This window comes from Heterodontus francisci, chromosome 2 (assembly GCF_036365525.1).
Source record: "Heterodontus francisci isolate sHetFra1 chromosome 2, sHetFra1.hap1, whole genome shotgun sequence".
Lineage (NCBI taxonomy): Eukaryota > Metazoa > Chordata > Chondrichthyes > Heterodontiformes > Heterodontidae > Heterodontus > Heterodontus francisci.
In genome coordinates this window covers 153,427,155-153,453,281 of record NC_090372.1, presented here as the reverse complement: position 1 = coordinate 153,453,281, position 26,127 = coordinate 153,427,155, and the positions used below count along the sequence as shown (strand labels likewise).

Sequence of the window (26,127 nt, the reverse complement as noted above, 5' to 3'; positions counted from 1 at the left end):
TGCATCTTGTAGATGGTACACACTGCTGCCACTGTGCATCGGTGGTGGAGGGAGTGAATGTTTGTAGATGGGGTACCAATCAAGCAGGCTGCTTTGTCCTGGATGGTGTTGAGCTTCTTGAGTGTTGTTGGAGCTGCACCCATCCAGGCAAGTGGAGAGTATTCCATCACACTCTTGACTTGTGCCTTGTAGATGGTGGACAGGCTTTGGGGAGTCAGGAGGTGAGTTACTCGCCTCAGGATTCCTAGCCTCTGACCTGCTCTTGTAACCACGGTATTTATGTGGCTACTCCAGTTCAGTTTCTGGTCAATGGTAACCCCTAGGATGTTGATAGTGGGGGATTCAGTGATGGTAATACTGTTGAATGTCAAGGGGAGATGGTTAGATTCTCTCTTATTGGAGATGGTCATTGTCTGGCACTTGTATGGCGCGAAAGTTACTTGCCACTTATCAGCCCAAGCCTGGATATTGTCCAAGTCTTGCTGCATTTCTACATGGACTACTTCAGTATCTGAGGAGTCACGAATGGTGCTGAACATTGTGCAATCATCATGACCTTATGATTGAAGGAAGGTCATTGATGAAGCAGCTGAAGAAGGTTGGGCCGAGGACACTACCCTGAGGAACTCCTGCAGTGATGTCCTGGAGCTCAGATGATTGACCTCCAAAAACCACAACCATCTTTCTTTCCGCAAGGTGTGACTCCAACCAGTGGAGGGTTTTCCCCCTGATTCTCATTGACCTCAGTTTTGCGAGGGCTCCTTGATGCCATACTTGATCAAATGCTGCCTTGATGTCAAAGGCAGTCACTCTCACCTCACCTCTTGAGTTCAGCCCTTTTGTCCATGTTTGAACCAAGGCTGTAATGAGGTCAGGAGCTGAGTGGCCCTGGCGGAACCCAAACTGTGCGTCACTCAGCAGATTATTGCTAAGCAGGTGCTGCTTGATGGCACTGTTGATGACACCTTCCATCACTTTACTGATGATAGAGAGTAGGCTGATGGGGTGGTAATTGGCCGGGTTGGATTTGTCCTTTTTGTGGTCAGGACATACCTGGGCAATTTTCCACATTGCAGGGTAGATGCCAGTGTTGTAGCTGTACTGGAACAGCTTGGCTAAGGGCGCAGCAAGTTCTGGAGCACAGGTCTTCAGTACTGTTCCCGGAATATTGTCAGGGCCCATAGCTTTTGCAGTATCCAGTGCCTTCAGTCGTTTCTTGATATCATGCGGAGTGAATCGAATTGGCTGAAGTCTGGCATCTGTGATGCTGGGGACTTCAGGAGGAGGCCGAGATGGATCATCAACTCGGCACTTCTGGCTGAAGATTGTTGCAAATGCTTCAGCCTTATCTTTTGCACTGATGTGCTGGGCTCCCCCATCATTGAGGATGGGGATATTTGTGGAGCCACCTCCTCCAGTTGGTTGTTTAATTGTCCACCACCATTCACGGCTGGATGTGGCAGGACTGCAGAGCTTAGATCTGATCCGTTGGTTATGGGATCGCTTAGCTCTGTCTATCGCATGCTGCTTACGCAGTTTGGCATGCAGAAAATCCTGTGTTGTAGCTTCATCAGGTTGACACCTCATTTTGAGGTATGCCTGGTGCTCCTCCTGGCATGCCCTCCTGCACTCTTCATTGAACCAGGGTTGGTCTCCTGGCTTGATGGTAATGGTATAGTGGGGGATATGCTGGTCCATGAGGTTACAGATTGTGGGTGAGTACAATTCTGCTGCTGCTGAAGGCCCACAGTGCCTCATGGATGCCCAGTTTTGCATTGCTAGATCTGTTCGAAATCTATCCCATTTAGCACGGTGATAGTGCCACACAACACGATGGATGGTATCCTCAATGTGAAGGCGGGACGTCGTCTCCACAAGAACTGTGCGGTGGTCACTCCTACCAATACAGTCATGGACAGAAGCATCTGCAGCAGGCAGATTGGTGAGGACGAGGTCAAGTATGTTTTTCCCTCATGTTGGTTCCCTCCCCACCTGCCGCAGACCCAGTCTAGCAGCTATGTCCTTTAGGACTTGGCCAGCTCGGTCAGTAGTGGTGCTACCGAGTCACTCTTGGTGATGGACATTGAAGTCCCTCACGCAGAGTACATGTTGTGCCCTTGCCACTCTCAGTGCTTCCTCCAAGTGGTGTTCAACATGGTGGAGTATTGAGTCATCAGCTGAGGGAGGGCGGTAGGTGGTAATCAGTAGGAGGTTACCTTGCCCATGTTTGACCTGATACCATGAGACTTCATGGGGTGCGGAGTCAATGTTGAGGACTCCCAGGGCAACTCCCTCCCTACTGTATACCACTGTGCCACCACCTCTGGTGGGTCTGTCCTGCCGGTGGGACAGGACATACCCAGGGATAGTGATTGCAGTGTCTGGGACATTGTCTGTAAGGTATGATTCCGTGAGTATGACTATGTCAGGCTGTTACCTGACTGGTCTGTGGGACAGCTCTCCCAACTTTGGCACAAGCCCCCAGATGTTCGTAAAAAGGACTTTGCAGGGTCGACAGGGCTGGGTTTGCTGTTGTCGTTTCTGGTGCCTAGGGCGATGCCGGGTGGTCTGTAATTCATTCCTTTTTATTAACTTCGTGGTGGTTAGGTACAACTGAGTGGCTTGCTAGGCCATTTAAGAGTTAACCACATTGCTGTGGGTCTGGAGTCACATGTAGGCCAGACCAGGTAAGGACAGCAGATTTCCTTCCATTAGTGAACGAGATGGGTTTTTACAACAATCGACAATGGCTTCATGGCCATCATTGGACTAGCTTTTAATTCCAGATTTACTAATTAAATTCAAATTCCACCTTCTGCTATGGTGGGATTCGAACCCATGTCCCCAGAGAAATACCCTGGGTCTCTGAGTTACTAGTCCAGTGATAATGCCACTACGCCACCGCCTACCCTCTATCTACCTGTCCTGCCACCTTCAGGGACCTGTGGACATGTACTCCAAGGTCTCTCACTTCTTCGACCCCTCTCAATATCCTCCCGTTTACTGTTAGGAGAACGGTTGAAATGGAACGGAAAAGATCTGAAAATTTAAGTCAGTGAGAGAGGAAAGGATTGAAGAACCAAAAGATAGGGCGGCGCAGTGGTTAGCACCGCAGCCTCACAGCTCCAGGGACCTGGGTTCGATTCCTGTACTGCCTGTGTGGAGTTTGCAAGTTCTCCCTGTGTCTGCGTGGGTTTTCTCCAGGTGCTCCGGTTTCCTCCCACAAGCCAAAAGACTTGCAGGTTGATAGGTAAATCGGCCATTATAAATTGTCACTAGTATAGGTAGGTGGTAGGGAAATATAGGGACAGGTGGGGATGTTTGGTAGGAATATGGGATTAGTGTAGGATTAGTATAAATGGGTGGTTGATGTTCGGCACAGACTCGATGGGCCGAAGGGCCTGTTTCAGTGCTGTATCTCTAATCTAATCTAAATTAGAATATTCAGCTAAAACTGAGATTAAGAAGAGTGAACTGCAACGGAGATACTCAAGCAGAGTATGAAAGCAGCTGGATAGATTACATGTAATACATACTGGTTATTTGAACATTGAGTTAAAAACAATTGTTGGTCAAAAATTCCTGGTCCTTTTGGCACATTCCCACCGTAACTCTGGCAAGAGTGTAGTGGAAAGACCGCAAATTAAACCGGGACCTGGAGACGCAGAAGTGGGTGAGGTGGAGTTTTGATTGCCTTACATCAGATGCGGGACATGGCTTGGACAGCCCTGAAGAGGTGAGCCCAGTAGAGACAATAATTTCACCTTTGTTTATGTTGGTTTAATTCATTGGGCATTTGTCTTATGCCACAAAGAAGAGAAAATCAATGATTTGTGTAATCGTAACCTCTTACCTCCTTTCTTTACAGTTTTAGCTCTGATAAAAAATATATAATATGTTAGCAACAGAAAATTCCTGTTAGAATAGATTAGTATCTTCAAGTCATAATTACATCATTTATTGATTTGCTTCTGAATATTTTGGGTTAGAGTTTGACTTTGCACAATATTGTAAAATGGATAGTGAGTCGACAGCTCAATTTTATAACTTCTCTGCTTTTCAATTCTACCCCTCCAGAAATGAACCTCAGTGCATATAGTTTGCTTTTTACAGTTAATGGAAATAAAAATTAAGAGAGATGTAGAATGGGCTGCTGATTCGCTATCGCCCGCTTTACATTATTGCACAGTCAATATCTGCCCCATTCACTCTCTGCTGTTATTTACATAGAATGTCCAGCATGGAAAGAGGCCATTTGGCCCAACTAGTCTGTGCTGATATTTCTACTCCACACAAGTCTCCTCCCATTCTATGTACCTCATCACAGCCTATTACCTTTTCTCCCATTAACTCATCGAGTTTCCTTTTGAAAGCATCTAAACTATTTACCTCAAGCACTTCCTGAGGTAGAGTTCCATATTACAACCACTCTCAGAGTAAAGAAATGTTTCCTTATTTCCCTATTGGATGTATTAATAATTGTCCTATATTTATGGCCCCTAGTTTTGGAATCTTCCACAAATGGAATTCTCTCTACTTTTATCCTGTATAACCAAATTATAATTTTAAAGACCTCAATTTGTTTCAGGGAAATCTTAGATGATACTGTTATTGCAGCCATATAGAGCAGACCAGATATATTGTGTGCAAACCACTAATCATGGTGATACCCAAAGGACACTCTTGGAAGGGAGAGAGCTCAACAACTTTAAAACAATGACTTTAGAGACCAGAACTATTCTAAAATTGTGGTTTTATCATCTCTTAGTTAGGAAATAGTGGTTGTCACATCATGTTGACTCCAACCCTTAGGACTGGAGATTAAACTGATGGACGGACGGACAATGAATTTGGACTGCAGCAGGTGACAGCCTTACATTGTGTGCGATAGTTGAGTTAGAAAAGGTCGACAGCTAAACTGTAATCTTGAATAGAAATTCCAGCACCAGCAGTGTTTAACTGGACTTAAAACACATGGTTATTTCAAACTGGACTGTCAGTTACAATCACGCAACTGGTTTGAGTGATAATAAAACACAATTGGATTAAATGGAATAAAATAACATGCACTTTACCTGGATTAACTTCTCGATAGTTTCCTACCCCATATGCATCAACAATGTTCTGAAATCCCACAGTAAACATGTTTGTCTTGTTAAATGTTGGAGGAGTTTGTTTTGCCTCTATTCTGTTCAAAATAGGAGGCATGGTAGAGCCGTTCCGGACCTAGACCAACAAGACAATGCCATCGGTACTGTCAATAAATCTTACTAAAGGCTTGAATATAACAGACAAACAAATGAGAGATTACTCTGTCACAATATGAATTCAGCATGCTGCATGACTAGACATTGATATTGCTACATTTGAAAGAGCTTATATATTGTCTGCACTTGAGCTCTGATCCACAACGATGTGGCTAGGGAAGGACACTCATCAAACATATAGGGGGTAATGTTAACATGGTGATGTGTTGGAAGCACTTTGCACTGCATTTGCATCTCATTTCCAGGTTTCCCAACTAATTGGCACGAGCAGGCATGATGATGACTTGCATTTTTTTTAATTCATTCATGGGATGTAGGTGTCACTGGCCAGGCCAGCATTTATTATCCATCCCTAATTGCCCTTGAGAAGATGGTGGTGAGCTGCCTTCTTGAACCGCTGCAGTCCATTTGAGGTAGGTACACCCACAGTGCTGTTAGGAAGGGAGTTCCAGGATTTTGACCCAGCAACAGTGAAGGAACGGCGATATAGTTCCAAGTCAGGATGGTGTGTGACTTGGAGGGGACCTTGCAGGTGGTGGTATTCCCATGTATTTGCTGCCCTTGTCCTTCTAGTTGGTAGAGGTCGCGGGTTTGGAAGGTGCTGTCTCAGGAGCCTTGGTGCATTGCTGCAGTGCATCTTGTAGCTGGTACACACTGCTGCCACTGTGCGTCGGTGGTGGAGGGAGTGAATGTTTGTAGATGGGGTGCCAATCAAGCGGGCTGCTTTGTCCTGGATGGTGTAGAGCTTCTTGAGTGTTGTTGGAGCTGCACCCATCCAGACAAGTGGAGAGTATTCCATCACACTCCTGACTTGTGCCTTGTAGATGGTGGGCAGGCTTTGGGGAGTCAGGAGGTGGGTTACTCGCCTCAGGATTCCTAGCCTCTAACCTGCTCTTGTAGCCACGGTATTTATGTGGCTACTCCAGTTCAGTTTCTGGTCAATGGTAGCCCCTAGGATGTTGATAGTGGGGAATTCAGCGATGGTAATGCCGTTGAATGTCAAGGGGAGATGGTTAGATTCTCTCTTGTTGGAGATGGTCATTGCCTGGCACTTGTGTGACACGAATGTTACTTGCCACTTATCAGCCCAAGCCTGGATATTGTCCAGGTCTTGCTGCATTTCTACATGGACTGCTTCAGTATCTGAGGAGTCATGAATGGTGCTGAACATTGTGCAATCATCAGCGAACATCTCCACTTCTGACCTTAGGATTGATGGTAGGTCATTGATGAAGCAGCTGAAGATGGTTGGGCCCAGGACACTACCCTGAGGAACTCCTGCAGTGATTTCCTGGAGCTCCGATGATTGACAACCACAACCATCTTCCTGTGCGCTAGGTATGACTCCAACCAGCGGAGGGTTTTCCCCCTGATTCCCATTGACCTCAGTTTTACGAGGGCTCCTTGATGCCATACTTGATGTCAAGGGCAGCCATTCTCACCTTATCTCTTGAGTTCAGCTCTTTTGTCCATGTTTGAATCAAGGCTGTAATGAGGTCAGGAGCTGAGTGGCCTTGGCGGAACCCAAACTGAGCGTCACTGAGCAGGTTATTGCTAGGCAAGTGCCGCTTGATGGCACTGTTGATGACACCTTCCATCACTTTACTGATGATTGAGAGTAGGTTGATGGGGTGGTAATTGGCTGGGTTGGACTTGTCCTGCTTTTTGTGTACCGGACATACCTGGGCAATCTTCCACATTGTAGGGTAGATGCCAGTGTTGTAGCTGTACTGGAACAGCTTGGCTAGCGGCGCGGCAAATTCTGGAGCACAGATCTTCAGTACTATTGCCGGAATATTGTCAGGGCCCATAGCCTTTGCAGTATCCAGTGCCTTCAGTCGTTTCTTGATATCACGCGGAGTGAATCGAATTGGCTGAAGTCTGGCATCTGTGATGCTGGGGACTTCAGGAGGAGGCCGAGATGGATCATCAACTCTGCACTTCTGGCTGAGGATTGTTGCAAATGCTTCAGCCTTATCCTTCGCACTGAAGTGCTGGACACCCCCGTCATTGAGGATGGGGATATTTGTGGAGCCACCTCCTCCAGTTGGTTGTTTAATTGTCCACCACCATTCATGGCTGGATGTGGCAGGACTGCAGAGCTTAGATCTGATCCGTTGGTTATGGGATCGCTTAGCTCTGTCTATCGCATGCTGCTTACGCAGTTTGGCATGCAAGTAGTCCTGTGTTGTAGCTTCACCAGGTTGACACCTCATTTTGAGGTATGCCTGGTGCTGCTCCTGGCATGCCCTGCACTCTTCATTGAACCAGGGTTGGTCTCCTGGCTTGATGGTAATGGTAGAGTGGGGGATATGCCGGACCATGAGGTTACAGATTGTGGTTGAGTACAATTCTGCTGCTGCTGATGGACCACATCATGGATGCCCAGTTTTGCATTGCTAGATCAGTTCAAAATCTATCCCATTCAGCACGGTGATAGTGCCACACAACACAATGGACAGTATCCTCAATGTGAAGGCGTGACTTCGTCTCCACAAGGACTGTGCGGTGGTCACTCCTACCAATACAGTCATGGACAGAAGCATCTGCAGCAGGCAGATTGGTGAGGATGAGGTCAAGTATATTGTTCCCTCGTGTTGGTTTCCCCACCACTTGCCGCAGACCCAGTCTAGCAGCTATGTCCTTTAGGACTCGGCCAGCTCGGTCAGTAGTGGTGCTACCGAGCCACTCTTGGTGATGGACATTGAAGTCCCCCACCCAGAGTACATTTTGTGCCCTTGCCACTCTCAGTGCTTCCTCCAAGTGGTGTTCAACTTGGAGGAGTATTGAGTCATCAGCTGAGGGAGGGCGATAGTTGGTAATCAGTAGGAGGTGACCTTGCCCATGTTTGACCTGATGCCATGAGACTTCATGGGGTCCGGAGTCGATGTTGAGGACGCCCAGGGCAACTCCCTCCCTACTGTATACCACTGTGCCACCACCTCTGGTGGGTCTGTCCTGCCGGTGGGACAGGACATACCCGGGGATGGTGATGGCAGTGTCTGGGACATTGTCTGTAAGGTATGATTCCATGAGTATGACTATGTCAGGCTATTGCTTGACTAGTCTGTGGGACAGCTCTCCCAACTTTGGCACAAGCCCGCAGATGTTAGTGAGGAGGACTTTGCAGGGTCGACAGGGCTGAGTTTGCCGTTGTTCGTGCCTAGGTCGATGCCGGGTGGTCCCTCCATTTTCATTCCTTTTTATTGACATCGTAGCGGTTAGGTATAACTGAGTGGCTTGCTAGGCCATTTCAGAGGGCATGTAAGAGTTAGCAACATTGCTGTGGGTCTTGAGTCACATGTAGGCCAGACCAGGTAAGCACAGCAGATTTCCTTCCCTAAAGGACATTAGTGAACCAGATGGGTTTTTACAACAGTCGACAATAGTTTCATGCCCATCATTAGACTAGCTTTTAATTCCAGATTTATTAATTAAATTCAAATTCCACCTTCTGCTGTGGTGGGATTCGAACCCATGTCCCCAGATCAATACTCTGGGTCTCTGGGTTACTAGTCCAGTGATAATACCACTACGCCACCGCCTACCCGAGTCGCTTTCAACTGAACTATTTAAAGGGCCACTGCAAAGATGACAGCTCATGGATTGTGGAGGTGGAGGAACAGAGGAATCAAATGTCATTATGGAGTCCCAATGTAGCAAGGCTGTGCCTCGCTTCACAGATGTCTCCCTTGACCTGATGCTGTAATCTGTTAAGGCCCGCAGGGAGTTATTCTTCCCTACTGATTGAAGGAAGTAACCTGCTCAGAGAGAAAGAAGGCGTGGCTAGATATTGCTGAGGAGGTGCTCAGCTACTGGGTACAGTGCCAGAAGTGATTCAATGACCTACACTGCAGGAAAGGTGAGTACAATGACACATAGACAAAGACTTGCAGGTTGATAGATAAATTGGCCATTGCAAATTGCCCCTAGTGTAGGTAGGTGGTAGGAGAATTGTGGGGATGTGGTAGGGAATATGGGGTTAATGTAGGATTAGTATAAAATGGGTGGTTGTTGGTCGGCACAGACTTGGTGGGCCGAAGGGCCTGTTTCAGTGCTGTATCTCTAAATAAATAAATAAATAAAAATAAATAAATTCATGTCCTCAATCTTCCACAGGGTCATCAAACATCCTGCAGGAGGTGGTACAAGATGATGATAACGACCCCACAGGGGCCATCACAAATTCTGAGGGTGTGCCATCACAGGACTCATGCAGACCATGTACCAGCTCAGATACTCACACTTCAGTGGAACTGTAAGACATATAGTTGTGTTTTCACCTGGTGACTCACACAGGTACAGCAGTGGAGAGTTCCTGTTGGAGGCTGCAGGATGCTCCATGCCCTGCTCAGCTGGACGCAGATGCTGAAACTTGGGGAGGGCGGGGGCGTTTACAAAGAGGAGACATCTGCTGCCGCACCAAAGAATGTGTGATGTACTGGCAAGTTTTCCAGCTGCACTGTGCACGCTTGCAGAGAGGTTAGAGGAGATTTTGCAACCATGAGTGGCGTGATATTGCAGGCCTTTACGATGATGTCTTCCTCTGTGGGAAGAGTGGCCACCCGCATGAAGCATCAAACACATGCAGGTCCTCAACAATGGCTTGCACGCTCTGAATGTCACCTTAAATAGGATTGATGAAACCCTAAACTTGGCTGTTCAGCACTCCGCTGATATGCAGCAAAGTGTTCTGTGGCTCATTCCTAGAAGGGAAGATTGGGTGGGCCATGAGAGGAAAGATGGTGAAAAAGGATATGGAAGTGGGGACTCTGCTAAAAGTATTTCCACTTGTCATCCATTGCACGGTGTTCCCCCAGCCCCATCTCAGTCAATGCCCCATGTGCTGCCTCAATTCCCAGTGGCTGAGTCTGCCCTCTGCAGCTGCAAGTGGACCAGTCTTTGGTGGGGTTCTCACAGGCTTCAAAACCCCAACGAAGTCAGCCAAAAGCATCTCAGTAGTCAGAGCAGGAATCCGAGCAGTCTGTCTCCACCTCTACTGAAGTCAAGGGGTTGCACCATGCAGAAGTAGGAGAAAAAGGAAAAGATTCGTACTTGCACAAGGGAAAGCACAAGAGTGTAATACACAATTCTAGATTTGTACATTTCTATTTGATTTGAGCCACATAAATATTATTTATTTCCCATCTTGGCCATTTTTGCCTGCTGTCTGGCAAGTGGCCTTCTCACTTGTGATGAATGGTAAGCCAGGATTTAAAGCTGAGCAATGGATGTCTGTCAAAGTGATGCTTTGCTGATTGGAGGATTGCTTTCTGTTGTGGAAGGGTGGGAGGGTCAAGTTGGTTTAGCATGTGGCTGTCAGATGTGTGCACAGGTGAAAACTAACTGAATCTCAATATTATGAGGGCATCCTTGGATCGGTGCTTTGCTCCTTCTTAAGGTCCAGTCCTCTCTGCTGTGCTATGTTGTGCAGAATGCAGCACACCATGATCATTCTCAAGACCCTGCCTGGAGTGGATTGAAGGGCACCTTCAGACCTACAGAGTCACTTGGTGCATCTTCAGCATGCTGATTGCCTGCTCAATTACTCATCTCATTGTCATATGGCTTTGATTGAAGCTTTATTGGGCCTCATTGCTTGCACTCCTCACAGATGGCATTAGTCACATTTTAAGTGGGTAGCTTCTGCTTCCAAGCAGCCAACTGGTAAGTCTGTTCCAAAGTGTGAAGAATTCAGGGAAGGTGGACTGGCGTAGGATGAAAACTTTATGGAAGCTGCCCAGGAATCTTGCGCACACCTACATAATCATCTTTTTGTGGTTGCACACCAGCTGTACATTGATGGAGTGGAAGCCCTTAAGGCTGACAAACACTCGTGGGTGAACTATGAATGCCTTAATTGCCACATGTGTGGCACCTGCTCAGTCTGACTGGCATCTTCGGTGCCAAAATGTACATAATTGTCTGCCCTGGCAAACATGCCATTGGTCATTTTTATGATGCATTTGTAGATGCTGACTGCAAAATCCTGCACATGTCTCTTCTAGATCCCTGGAAGGAGGCTGAAGCAAAGAAGTTGAGGGTAGTGGTCACTTTGACAATCACTGGTAAAGCTTGACCACTAGGTCCACTTGGCAGTAGGTCTTCCAGCAGGCTGAAAATGCCTGCCACGACAAGACACAAGACCCTGATCCTCCTGAGGCACTGGTGTTCAGACATGTCCAGGAAACTGATACTCTGCCTGTACGCCCTTTGTGGAAAATAGTGCCACCTGTGAGCACCACCTGTGCTCATTTCCTTTCTCTTGTGGAGCAGCAGGTTTGTGAGGAGAAGGCTGCTGCTGCTCCTGCTGGTGCTGCTTCTGCTCTTCCTACTGCTTCTGGTGCTGTTGCTTCTGCTTGTCATCTTGGTCCTCATCTGAGGTCCAAGCTAAAATAGCATAAATGTCACCCAAGCTGAACCTGACACATCACAAATGGCAGATGAAGATCAGATGCATAAACCTTCCAAGTAGTGAAAGTAAACTTTCAGAACAAGCACTGAGAATAGAAGCCTTTCACACAATTAAGTAAAGAAGCAGGTGTGAGGTCTCAATACTAATAGTAATTTTTATCTGTCATTTCTTCAGCTCCCTCCATTGCCGCTGTGCTTTCTCCTTGCTTTCACTGATGAGTTTCAGGAAGCCCAGTAAACCTGTGCACCCACAGTTATAGTTGAAAAAACCCTGTTTAAAAAACCTCCTAACCATCTATTAACATATTTAAATTTGCAGCCTGCCTCTCCTAAAGGGGTTGCTTGCATGATTGCCTAATGTGCTGCAGTGAAATGTGGAAGTTGGTGAGTTGGAGCCAGCTTCCCAACGTGCTGTCAATTTCAGTGCTTTTAACCCTCACCTGCTCCCAAACCCACTCATTCTTAGATGTTACAATTCGCCCCATGCTGTAGGCTGACCATGATTATTATCCAGTATGGATTTTATTTTTGGAGTACCTGCAATCTAATGTATACTCTCATTGTCAGAACAGTACTGGACTTACATCAGCAGGAACTAAAACCAACTGGTCAAAAGGTGAGCAGAGCTGCAATATTGCTATGAGCATCAGAAAGTGGGGGAAGGGTGGAATGACGTCAGTGACTTGTGCACCCATCCTCGCAGCATCAGAAAGATGAATTGATACTGATAGAATGGGAAACAAAGAGGAAATGAAGGAAAGCAAATAGAAAAGGCACAATGGGAAGTCTGTCAACCGATCAGATGACAGGCTCAGTAGCCAATATAGAAAAAACAAACCTTGGAGAGAGCATGCAGAAGGAAAATATTAAACAATATGAACTGTCCATCGATTACAAGTTATTTATGCACATAGCAACACCAGCATATCCTCTTAAAAGATCGATAATTCCAAAACAAAAAGGCAGATTTTGCCTTTCTCTTTTAACTACATTGGCTATCCATTTTTCATGAGCTGCTGTTCACATATGTGACTAGAATAAACACAGGATGAGCTGACTGAATAATATTGGCTCTGCATCTCAGGCTGAGAATTTTGTATTACACTTCATACAGCTCTATACAGAACTTAGCATAATCTACTTTTTCTAATATAAGCACTTCCCTTCATTTTTTATGATTTTTTTTTCTGTTAAACTCATTTTCCAACTAGTGGGTGAGATTAAGAATTACTGTAGATATGGCCTAAAGAATGACTGTGCAATTAACCCACGATGAAATGATCAATAATTACTTCGCTCTCATTCATGATGATTGATAGTTATCTCCACCTCACCCAGTACAGAGTGATTGGAGAGCAGCATTCCCACTCTCATACAAAGCAGGATGAATATAAGTCACCATTCTGGAAGCATACATGACAAGATAACTTGAGTCCATGATCCCTTCTGCCCTCTATAATGCAGAATAACTATACCTCATTATCCTAAACCTCATACATTTCAGAATGACTGTACCCTCATTCATTAAGAATGATTGTGGACAACTATCCAGCCCTCTGAATTTTCAGAATTGTAGTTGAATGCGGTCTGATATTAAAATGAATCAAATTTCCTCCTACCAAAAGGTAACACCTCACATTTATCTATATCTGAAATTAATTTGCCAATTACACACCCATTCTGCAAGTTTATTAATGTCATCTTGTATTTTGTTGCAGTCTTCCTTAGTATTAACTGGCGTTGCCTGCAAATTTTAAAAATTTAAAAACTTCTGATGCCTGAGTCCAAATCATTTATGTAAATTGCGAACAACAGTGATCCCAGTGCCGATTCTTGTGGAACACCATTTTAAGTCTTTTGCTAATTTGAGTGGCTACCCGTAACTCTTATTCTCTGTTCTGTAGCCAGCTTGCTATTTATTCTGCTACTTGTCCCCTGACTGTACATGCACTGACCTTAATCATGAGTCTACTATGCAGTACCTTAGCAAAGGCCTTTTGAAAATCCAAATATATTACATCTACTGCCTTACCCTTGTCTACCCTTGCTGTTCATTCTTCAAATAATTCAATAAGGTTGGTCAAGCATGACCTCGCGTTTGAAATCTGTGCTATAGTTTATTACATTTTTGGTTTCCAGGTCTTTTTCTATTTTATCTTTCATTAAAGATTCCATTATTTTTCTATAGTTCCCTGGACTTGTTCAATCTCTCTTTGTAATTGTAGGTATAACATTAGCTGTCTGTCAGTCTTCTGTCACGATTCCCTTTTCCAATAATTTTTTATACATATATGTAACAGTGCCTCTGCTATCTTTTCCCTAGCTTTCTTTAATATGTCCAGATGCAATCCATCAGGACCGGGATTTTATCCTTTCTCAGTTTGATTAGTTTATCAATTATCTCTCCCCTTCCTGTCTTAAATACCTTTATGTCTTTTTTGATCTCCTTTTCTAATGTCATATCCACATTGTTAGTCTCCCTAGTAAATACTAGAATCATATTATAGAATTATAGAATTGTTACAACACAAAAGGAGGCCATTTGGTCCATCATGTCTGTACTGGCACTCTGAAAGAGCAACTCAGCTAGTCCCACTCCCCAGCGCTTTCCCCTTAGCCCTGCAATTGTTTTTCTTCAGATGCTTATCCAACTCCTTTTTGAAAGCCCCAATTGAATCTGCCTCCACTGGACTCTCAGGCAGTGCATTCCAGATCCTAAACACTTGCTGAGTAAAAACGTTTTTCCTTGTGTCATCATTGGTTCTTTTGCCAATCACCTTAAATCGTGTTGTCTGGTTCTCGACCCTTTCGCCAATGGAAACAGTTCTCTCTATCTACTCTGTCTAGACCCTTCATGATTTTGAACATCTCTATCAAATCTCCTCTCAACCTTCCCCTCTCTAAGGAGAACAACATCAGCTTCTCCAATCTATTCATTTAACTGAAGGCACTCATCCCTGGAACCATTCTTGTAAATCTTTTCTGCGCGCTCTTCTAAAGTGTGATGCCCACAATTGGACACAATACTCCAGTTGAGGCCGAGCCAGAGCTTTATAAAGGCTCAGCATAATTTCCTTGCTTTTGTAATCCATGCCTGTATTTATAAATCCCAGGATCTCATAGGGCTTTTTAACCACTTTCTCAACCTGCCTTTCCACCTTCACAATTTGTGCATATATACCCCCAGGTCTCTCTGCTTCTGCAACCCCTTTAGAATTGTGCCCTTTATTTTATATTGCCTCTCCTCATTCTTCCTACCAAAATGTACCACTTCACATTTCTCTGCATTAAATTTCATCCGCCACATGTCCCCCCATTCCACCAGCCTGTCTCTGTCCTCTTGAAGTCTATCACTATCCTCCTCACAGTTCTCAAAACTTCCAAGTTTTGTGTCATCAGTAGACTTTGAAATTGTGCCCAGCATACCCAAGCCTAGGTCATTAATAAGGCAAAGTAATTGTTCAACATTTCTGTTATTTCGCTGTCATTACCTGCAAGTTTATCTTGTGCATCTCTTAGTGGCTCTATCCTGATTATTCTTTTGTTACTTATGTGTCTGTATTCTATTATTTCTCTTTATATTCCTTGGTAATTTAGTTTAATAGTTCCTCTTTCCCTTCCTCATCACAACCCTTTGAGGGAAGAAATTTCTCCTCATCTCAGGCCTAAATGGCCGACTCCTTATCTTGAGACTCTTTAACAAGGGGAAACAGCCTCTCAGCGTTTACCTTGTCAAACCCTCTTAAGAATTATATGCATTTCAATTAGATCACCTTACAAACTCCAGGCATTAAAGACCAATTCTGCTTAATGTCTCCTTATAGGTCAGCCTTCTCAACCCAGGAATCAATCTAGTGAAACTCTGTTGCACCTACTGTAAGGCAAGTTTATCCTTTCTTAGATAAGGAGCTCAAACTATACACAGTACGCCAAGTGTGGTCTCACCAAAGCCCTATATAATTGCAGGAAGACTTCCTTACTGTTATACTGCAATCCCCTTGCAATAAAGGTTAACATGTCATATGCCTTCCTAATTGCTTCCTGTACCTGCATGTTAACTTTCTGTGATTCATGTACAAGGGCCCCCAAATCACACTGAATACCAACATTTAATGGTCTTTAATATTCTACTTTTCCATTCGTCCTAAGAAGTGGATAATTTCACACTTCCCCACATTATACTCCATTTGCCACCATCTTACCCAACCACTAAACTTGTCTCTATCCCTTTGTAGCCTCTTTGAAACTTCCTCACAGCTTTCTCACCTAGCTTTGTATCGTCAAACTTGGATATATTATACTCAGTCCCCTCATCTATATCATTGCTATAGATTATAAGTAGCTGAAGCCCAAGCACTAATCCTTGTGGCACTCCACCCTGCCATCCTGCTCTCTGTTTCCTGTTCAATCCCATGAGCCCTCATCTTGTGTTGTAACCTTTTGCTTGTCACCTTATTGAATGCCTTCTGAAAATCCACTGCTTCCCCCTTATCTACCTTGCTAGTTGCACCCTCAAGAAACTCTAATAGATATGTCAAACATGATTTCCTTTTCATAAAACTGTTGATTCAGCCTAATCACATTATGATTTTTCAAGTGCCTTGTTACCACATTCTTAATAATAGATTCTCGCATTTTCACACTTATTGATGTCAGGCTAACTTTCTTGAAAGCAGGGTTACATTTGCTACCTTCCAATCCGTTTCTAGAATCTAGGGAATTCTTGAAAATAAAAACCAATGCATTCATTATCTCTGCAGCCGCCTATTTTAAAACCCTAGGGTGTAGGCCATCAGGTCCAGGGGATTTGTTGGTATATAGTCTATTAATTTTTTCCAGTATTTTTTATTTATTAATTATAATTACTTTAAGTTCCTTTCTGTTATTAGACTCTTGGTTCCCCAAAACTTCTGGTATTGTCTATGCACTTAGCGTATGCCTTTAGTTTCAATTTTGACCTTATGTCTTTATTCATTCATGGTGTTTCATTATTTTTCATGTAGGAAAAAGGACCCTATCCACTACAGCTCCCATCAGTTCTTATGTGTTTCTCCTCTTCACCCTATCAACCTCTCCCATTACCATTCTTGATAAGTAGCATAAAACTTTGGTGTCCTACTTGAACACAAGCTGCTGCTTCCATTCTGTCATCAAAACCATCTTCTTCAACTTTTAAAGCGACACCTATTTTGGCTCTACCTCTCTCTGCAGTGCTGCTGAGACTCTAAGAGACTCTAATCCATGATGTTATCATTGAAATACTCAACTTCTCCAAAGCTCTAATATCTAGATACCCTCTGTTTCAACCTTCCACAAACTGCAACTCATTCAGAATTCTGCTGCCATGTCCTTACCTACTCAAATGTGTAACTTCAATCTGCCATGTTCCACTCACTCTCTCTGTCTTTTAAATCAATAGGAAAGTCTTTGTCCTTACCTTCAAAGGTTTCCATGGCCTATCGGCAAAACCTGCTTCAAACAAACATGCATACTTTGTTCCTCCAGCATTGGGTTACCCGTCGTCCTCTGTCCACTCCACCATTTGTGGCCACTCCTTCAACCACTGCTCATCTGCACTCTAAAACTCCCTCTGAAATTCCCTTTCTATTAACTTCTCCCATTCTTCTTTTAAAAACCTTCTCAAAACCTTTCTCCAATTCTGGTCTTTTGACCTCCCATCCCATTCCACCTGTGGTGCGTCTATCCTTTTCCACTCTGTGAAGCATTTTGAGATGTTTCTTTCAAATATGAGGAATTGTCATAGTTCCTTTTCCAATCCTCATGCAATGCAGAATGACTATAGATCATTATTCTGACCCTCACACATTTCGGAATAGCTAATAACAATTGGTTCACCCATTAAATGCTCCAAACTCAAAGCTGATTGTTAAGTCTGATGCAGCATAATAGCAAAAATATAAATAAATGATGGCTTTACAAAAATGCTTGTAGCTTGACTGAAAATGCTAAAGGGGTTTTAGAATCAACAATAGATTTAGGTTCATAACTTTTGGATAGACTTGATATACTTACTGCTTCTTTTGTTAATGTGCAGTGGACTTTTTTAAGGTCTGTAACAGGACACCAGATTTCAGCTATCAAGCACTTCTGGGTAATATCTATGTTACAAAGATTTAGTGTGTAATAAATTGCTTTCATCTTCTTTACTTTAACATTCCACTTGTAAACATCCTTAGCAGCAGATGTCAGCAAATTTTTACGGTGCTTTTCTGTCTGGTCAAGTACCTGTCAAAAAAATGAAAGAAATAACATTATTAAGGTCATAAAAGCAAAATACTGCGGATGCTAGAAATCTGAAATAAAAACAAGAAATGCTGGAACCACTCAGCAGGTCTGGCAGCATCTGTGAAAAGAGAAGCAGAGTTAACGTTTCGGGTCAGTGACCCTTCTTCGGAATTAATTATTATTAAGGTCATGTTTTGATGCACATGACCCTGCCACTGTAAATGAAAAAACACCTCACAGTTACATTATTATCTCTAGATTGCACCACAGAAAGACGACTCAAAGATACTTACTTAATAATCAAACCAATTGCAACTCAAGAGACCAGAGCAATTATTGGGTAATGCAGTGAAGAATTTATTGCAACTGGCCAAAGCCCAGTTGTGGCATATGACCTGTGATTCAACTCTGTATGAAATGACAATTAGCAGATATGTTTATCTCTTATGTTAAAATTAAATTAAGCAAGCAAATGGACTGCTGGGTTGAGCACTACCGAGAACTGTACTCCAGGGAAAATGATCTCACTGATACCGCCCTCAATGCAGCCCAGTTCCTGCCAGATTTGTCCGAACTGGACGAACAGCCAACAAAATCGGAGCTCAGTAATGCCATTGATTCTCTAGCCAGCGGAAAAGCCCCTGGAAAAGACGGCATTACCCCTGAAATAATCAAGTGTGCCAAGCCTGCTAAACTCTCAGCACTCCATGAACTGCTTTGCCTGTGCTGGGATGCAGAAGCAGTATCACAGGACATGCGCAATGGCAGTATCATCACAAGGGTGACCGCGGTGACTGCAACAACTACCATGGAATCTCCCTGCTCAGCATAGTGGGGAAAGCCTTTGCTCGAGTCATTTTAAACAGACTCCAGAAGCTGGCAGACTGTGTCTACCCTGAGGCACAGTGTGTCTTCCGAGCAGAGAGATCCATTATTGATATGCTGTTCTTCCTTCACCAGCTACAGGAGAAATGCCGCGAACAACAGATGCCCCTCTACGTTGCTTTCATAGATCTCACCAAAGCCTTTGACCTCATCAGCAGACGTGGTCTCTTCAGACTATTAGCAAAAATCAGATGCCCACCAAAGCTACTAAGAGTCATCACCTCATTCCATGACAATATGAAAGGCACAATTCAGCATAACGGTGCATCATCAGACTCCTTTCCCATCCTGAGTGGTGTGAAACAGGGCTGTGTTCTCACACACACACTGTTTGGGATCTTCTTCTCACTGCTGCTCTCTCATGCATTTAAGTCTTCAGAAGAAGGAATTTTCCTCCACACAAGATCAGATGGCAGGTTGTTCAACCTTGCCCGTCTTAGAGCGAAGACCAAAGTACGGAAAGTCCTCATCAGGGAACTTCCCTTTGCAGACGATGCTGCATTAACATCCCACACGGAAGAGTGTCTGCAGAGATTCATCGACAGAATTGCGGCTGCCTGCAATGAATTTGGCCTAACCATCAGTTTCAAGAAAACGAACATCATGGGACAGGACATCAGAATGCTCCATCCATCAATATCAGCGACCACACTCTGGAAGTGGTTCAAGAGTTCACCTACCTAGGCTCAACTATCACCAACCTGTCTCTCGATGCAGAAATCAACAAGCGCATGGGAAAGGCGTCTGCTGCTATGTCCAGACTGGCCAAGAGAGTGTGGTAAAATGGCGCACGGACACGGAAAACAAACGTTCGAGTGTTTCAAGCCTGTCTTCTCAGTACCTTGCTCTACGGCAGCGAAGCCTGGACAACGTATGTCAGCCAAGAGCGACGTCTCAATGCATTCCATCTTTGCTGTCTCCGGGGAATCCTTGGCATCAGGTGGCAGGACGATAACTCCAATGCAGAAGTCCTCGAGGTGGCCAACATCCCCAGCATGTATGCCCTACTGAGCCAGCTGTGCTTGAGATGGCTTGGCCATGTGAGCTGCATGGAAGATGGCAGGATCCCCAAAGACACATTGTACAGCGAGCTCGCCACTGGTATCAGACCCGCCGGCCGTCCACGTCTCCGCTTTAAAGACGTCTGCAAATGCGACATGAAGTCCTGTGACATTGATCACAAGTCGTGGGAGTCAGTTGCCAGTGATCGCCAGAGCTGGCAGGCAGCCATAAAGGCGGGGCTAAAGTGTGGCGAGTCAAAGAGACTTAGCAATTGGCAGGAAAAAAGATAGAAGCGCAAGGGGAGAGCCAACTGCGAAACAGCCCTGACAACCAATTTTATCTGCAGCACCTGTGGAAGAGTCTGTCACTCTAGTATTGGCCTTTATAGCCACTCCAGGCACTGCTCCACAAACCACTGACCACCTTCAGGCGCTTACCCATTGTCTCCTGAGACAAGGAGGCCAAAGAAGAAGAAGAGCTTTATAAAGGTTCAGCATAACTTCCTACTTTTGTGCTCAATGCCTCTATTTATGAAGCCCGAGATCCCATATACTTTGCTAACCACTCTCTCAATATGCCCTGCCACCTTCAAAGATTGACGCACATGCACCCCAAATCCCTCTGCTCCTGCACACTCTTTAGAACTGCGTCATTAAGCCGATATTGCCTCATCCTATCTCTTCTGCCAAAATGCATCAGCTCACATGTGTATTAATTTCCATCTGCCACTTGTCTGTGCATTCTGCTAGCCAATTTGTCCTATTGCAGGCGGTTCCTATCATCCTCGTTGTTTGCCATTCCTCCAAGATTGGTATTCTCATCAAATTTTGAAATTCTACTCTGTATTCCAAGATCCAAATCATTTATATATATATAGCAAAAGGAGCAGTGGTCCTAGCACTAACCCTTGGGGAACACCACTGTCTTCCATTATCCAGTCTGAAAAATAACCATTTACCATGACGTGCTGCTTTCTGTCCTTAAGCCAATTTTTTGTCCACTTGGACATTGACCCTCCTTTCCATGAGCCTCAATTTTGTTAACCAGCCTGTTCTGTGGTACTTTATCAAAGTCTTTCTTAAAATCCATATAGACAACATCCACCACATTCCCTTCATCAACCTTCTCTGTTACTTAATCAAAAAATTCTATTAGATTAGTCAAGCATGATCTTCCTTTTACAAATCCATGCTGGCTATCACTAATTAACTCAAACCTCTCTGAGTGCCTGTTGATTTTTTCCCTGATGTTAAACTAAATGGCCTGTAGTTACCAGGAACGTCCTTACATCCTTTCTTGAATAAGGGTGTCACATTTGCCACTCTCCAATCCTCTGGCACCTTCCCCATATCTAGGGAAGATTGGAAGATTGTGGCAAGCCTTTCTGTTATCTTCACCCCCACTTCCTTTAGCAACCTGGCGTGCAAGCCATCTAAACCAGGTGAGTTATCTACCTCAAGCATAGTACCTCCTCCCTCTCAATTGTTACAGCCACGTGGTGATCACAAGAACACAAGAAATAGGAACGAGAGTAGACCATATGGCTCATCAAGCTGGCTCCGCCATTCAATATGATCATGGCTAATCTTAGGCTTCAACGCCACTTTCTCACCTGCTCCCCATATCCCTTGATTCCCTGAGAGACCAAAATTCTGTCTATCCCAGCCTTAAATGTATTCAATGATGGAGCATCCGCAACCCTCTGGGGTAGAGAATTCCAAAGCTTCACAACCCTTTGAATTAAGTAATTTCTCCTCATCTCAGTCCTAAATGATCGGCCCCTTATCCTGAGACTGTGCCCCCATGTTCTAGATTCCCTGACCAGCGCAAACAATCTCTCAGTGTCTATCCTATCCAGCCCCAACAGAATCTTGATTGTTTCAATGAGGTCACCTCTCATTTTTCTAAACTCCAGAGAATACAGGCCCAATTTACTCAGCCTCTCATCAAAGGACAACCCCTGCAAGTATATCCTTTCTTAAATGTGGGGACCAAAATTGCACACGATACCCCAGATGTGGTCTCACCAAAACCCTATACAATTGTAGCAATACTTCTTTATTCTTGAGGGGTGTGGGTGGTTCCCAATGTTCAACTCCCAACTCACCACAGCAAGTGTTTTTTGTTGTTGTTAGGGTTTAACCTCTTCATGTTTTATTTGTCAAATAAACAGACAGCGACAGGTTTTCTTGAAGGTTTTAAACAGAAGATTAATTATTTATTGAGCAATATGCCTTACCCCGAAATTGTCGCAGCACTACTCACGCACGCATTCACTCTCACATGCAATCTCAAGAGAAGATAGATAGAAAAGTACAGGGTAAGATGTACACAGAGTTCAGGTTGTAAAAGTCTGTTGTTTCAGGAATAACCTGTGGGAGCTTCCTTGGAAGGTGAATTTGTAAAGTTGCAGGCCTGTTTGCTGGTTGACTAGTAATCGTTGGGCTGCTGCAGTCACCTGGTAGTTCACTTTAGGTTGAAGGTGGTGCTGATGTCAATTCTCACTGGTAGAAAAGCAAGTTTTGCAAAGGTACGCTCTTATCTCTGTTGCAGCTAGCTTTCACTTGTCTCAGCAGGGTTCAACTGTGTTGGCTGGAAATGAACTCTCTCTCTCTCTCTCAGTCTTGCTGAAATTCAAGATGGCTTTTTGCTGCAATGTGTGGCTGAGGAGAAACCAGACTGGTGTTGTTGTCTCTAGTCCTGTCCTGAAAAGACTCCCCCTTTATTCCTCAAAATGATTATCTTTTAAGGTGAATATGTTTTACAAAGATTGGCTTTGCCCATGTGACTTCAGTTTTCAGCCCTAGCTGGGCTGTATAATGGCATTAATGATGGCCCCATTCTGAGGAGATGAGGGTGGTTCACACTCCATTGTGATGGAGGTTATTCGAAGACAAGAAGTTTGCGAAAGGTCTTGTCTTATTGGGCTGGATTTTACAGGCCCCCCCGATGTCAGGGGTTGCAGTGGATGGGCCTGGAAAATGCCACCGGGAGAGGCCCGCCATGGGCCTCAACATCGGGAAGGCCCGGCCTCATATTGCTGGCGGCGGCGAGGCCTGGTGGCGGCCCCCCCACCACCGCTAGGCGACGGGACCAACATTACCATAGTCAGAAAATGCAAATGAATGAATTAAATACTTCCCTGCTCCCGCCGTCCATTCCGTTGCCATATTGGTGGCGGTGGCCGGCATTCCCACGCCTTTGGATCTCCGTTTAGAGATTCGATGTGGGACACTGGTGCGGAGGGGGGAGCAGGTAAGTATTTCAGTGCAAGGGGGAAGTGGGGAAAAACTATTCTGATTGGTCGAGGGGATAGTGGGAAAGTGTTGAAGGTAAAAGTTAATGAACCTTGGCGGGGGAAGGTCAGGTACACAAGGTAAGTATTTTGGGAGGAGGGGTGGTGAGAGGGCAAGGAACGAACTAAATGGATATGGGGGCAGGCGGTGGGAGAGGGGATAGAAACATTTCTTTAATTTTTTTAATTAAATCTAAAGTGCATATTCCTTTAAAAATTTAAATTAAATGTAAGGGCTGGAAGCCCTTTAAAAATGGTGTTGGTGCCTGCGCACTGTCCCCGGATGCCATTGCTGGATTCGGACCTCCTGCCCCCTCCATGTAATCGGGGTGGGGGGTGGGGAAGCGGTCCACCCCGACCATGTAAATGAACCATCGCATTTAATATTGCAGCGAGGCTGCGGAGTAAAGCCCATGTGTGTGGGCCGCCATTTTCTACGGCTGCCGCCATACATAAAATTCATCCTATTGTGTTTGAGTATAGCTCACATCTCGGTGTGATTATCTGTTGCATTTCCATGAGACCGGGCTTAATTGTTTTTTATAAAATGCTGGTTAGGCCACAGCTGGAGTATCGCATACAGTTCTGGTCATCACATTACAGGAAGGACATAATTGCTCTGGAGAGAGTACAGAGGATATTTACAAGAATGTTGCCGGGGCTTGAAAGTAGCAGCTATGAGGAAAGATTGGATAGGCTAGGGTTATTTTCCTTGGAACAGAGGAGGCTGAGGGGTAACGTAATTGAGGTATACAAAATTAGGAGGGGTTTAGATAGACAGGAAGGACCTGTTTCCCCTAGCGGAGAGGTCAATCTCCAGGAGGGTTGACTTGATTGAGGTGTACAAAATTATGAGGTGCCTGGATAGAGTAGACAGGAAGGAGCTGTTTCCCCTGGTGGAGAGGTCAGTTACCAGGCGGCACAGATTTAAGGTATTGGTAGAAGGATTAGAGGGCACATGAGGAAAAACTTTTTCACCCAGAGGGTGGTGGGTGTCTGGAATTCACTGCCAGGAACGGTGGTGGAGGCAGAAACCCTCAACTCATTTAAAAGGTACCCGGACATGCACCTGGTGCTGTAACCTGCAAGGCTACGGACCAACTGCTGGAAGGTGGGATTAGATTGGGCGGCTAGATTTTTCGGCTGGCACAGACACGACGGGCTAAATTGCCTCCTTCTGTGCTGCAGTTTTTCTTTGGTTCTTAGTAGACATGGATTTGAATTTGATGGCAAGTCATGTGTTTTGTCCTTTGTTGGCAGCACATTGTCCACTTTTTAAAAGAAAAGTCAATTTTTCTAACTCTTCAGTTTGAATTCTGTATTTTCAATTACTGCACCTCACATGAGCATAACACAATTTTTACCCTATTCATTGCCTCTACTCTCTCCACTTCTGCTGATATTTTGACAGATTCCTCTTCCTTAGTAAACACCCATACAAAGTACTCATTAAGCATTCTAGTCTTGCCCTGTGCCTCGAAGCATATATTACCCTCTTTATCCCAAATATGTCCCACTCCTCCACTTACTATTATATGCCGGCAGAAGATTTTTGGGTTCCCTTTAATGTTGACATAACATATTTGATAATCTAAAGAAAAACAGCTGCTCAATGTTTTCACTTTTGACTCCTTTAACATTGCTGAAAAACTGTGATAACTAGTAGGTTTTGTTGTCAAGGTGATCTTTCTTGTGTGTTTATTGAACAGTTACATTGTCAGTCAGAATTCTCTGCCTAATAATTGATCAATCAGCTGTCAGTCAAACTGAATAACAAAACAAAAAAGAAAATGCACATTTTATTAACATTGCTGACAGTTTGAATTATTACAGAAATTATTTATTTAAATAGTGAAATGCAATGGACATCAATGTGAAATAAAATGTTTGTAATAAAGCAATTACAAATACCCTGTGTCAAGAAGAAAAGCCCACAAATTACAATCCTTCATTTTTGCTGAAACAGACTCTTGTGTTAAGAATTCACTTCAAGCAGTGAATTATATACTCCAGAGATTTAGCTGGTTAACATCTGAGGTAATACTGTTCGAAGATGCTGAATATTTTTGGTTAAAACTTAATTGCAGAAGAATTGTACAAACAGCAACCATAGAAGTAACACAGAATGTGCTGGAAACTTACAACAGGCCATTTGACATTTGAAAGGGAAAAATGGCAAATCTTTTTAGTGAGACCCTCATTAGAAACTGATGAAAGGCCGTATCCAAAACATCTTTCTCTTTTAGATCATAGTCAACCTGCTATGCATTCATTACAACTACAGAAGACTAAGTTTTCCCTTTTATATCTATATTTGCTTTCCTGCTTTGATTTTATTGTCTAGTATGCCAATTATATTCTGCTAAAAAGGTAAGACTAGAAAGCTTACTTATTCTTAGCAGTATGGAGACATGCTTTTTGTAATATGTATAATAGATTTCAAAATATCATTTTTATGTTGTTTCTCCAAGGAGGTGTAATTTTTTTTAAATGTGTGGGATAGTACTACAGCAACTGGCACTAATCCAGAACGAGCTCAGTGCAGATCAGTTCTTAAACTAAACGAAATGACAAGCTGACAGGTTTTAGCACATGAACATTTATTGGCTTCTACATAGGAGTCGGGCAGACTATTGATTAAATATACTTATGTAGGCTAATCAATTTTCAGCAAGGACACTTAAGGGAGTAAAGTGTCATGGGGGGTAATTTACTTTCACAGCAAAGGACTGTCATTTTAAATTAAAATTATACAATTTTTAAAACTCTGGCTATCAGGAGAACTAGTTTTGCTCCTGATTTATTCTGCTAGCTGAAGTTGGAGATTGTCACTTGGTTGATATCACTAATGAGCTAAGTCTATGATTGGCTGCTTCAAAACAAAAGATCACTATTTTTATTCCTTTACAATAGAACCATTTACATTTACAGTACAGGAAGAAACCATTTGGCCCATCTATTAGTGCTGACCCTAAAATAGCTAGAGTAAACAGAAACTAATTGAACTGCCCCATTCTC

General features: G+C 44.0%; 1 protein-coding gene across 1 annotated transcript in view; it reads right to left on the bottom strand.

Annotated features, from left to right (window-relative positions):
* LOC137380815 (V-type proton ATPase 116 kDa subunit a 1-like) overlaps positions 1-26,127 on the bottom strand; it is a 162,266-nt gene that overhangs the window by 81,089 nt on the left and 55,050 nt on the right. The window contains exons 9-10 of the mRNA XM_068053200.1: positions 17,715-17,927; positions 5,076-5,226 (exon numbers count right to left, since the gene is read on the bottom strand). Of these exons, the coding sequence (XP_067909301.1) occupies positions 5,076-5,226; positions 17,715-17,927 (364 nt within the window). The remainder of the gene's footprint in view (positions 1-5,075; positions 5,227-17,714; positions 17,928-26,127) is intronic.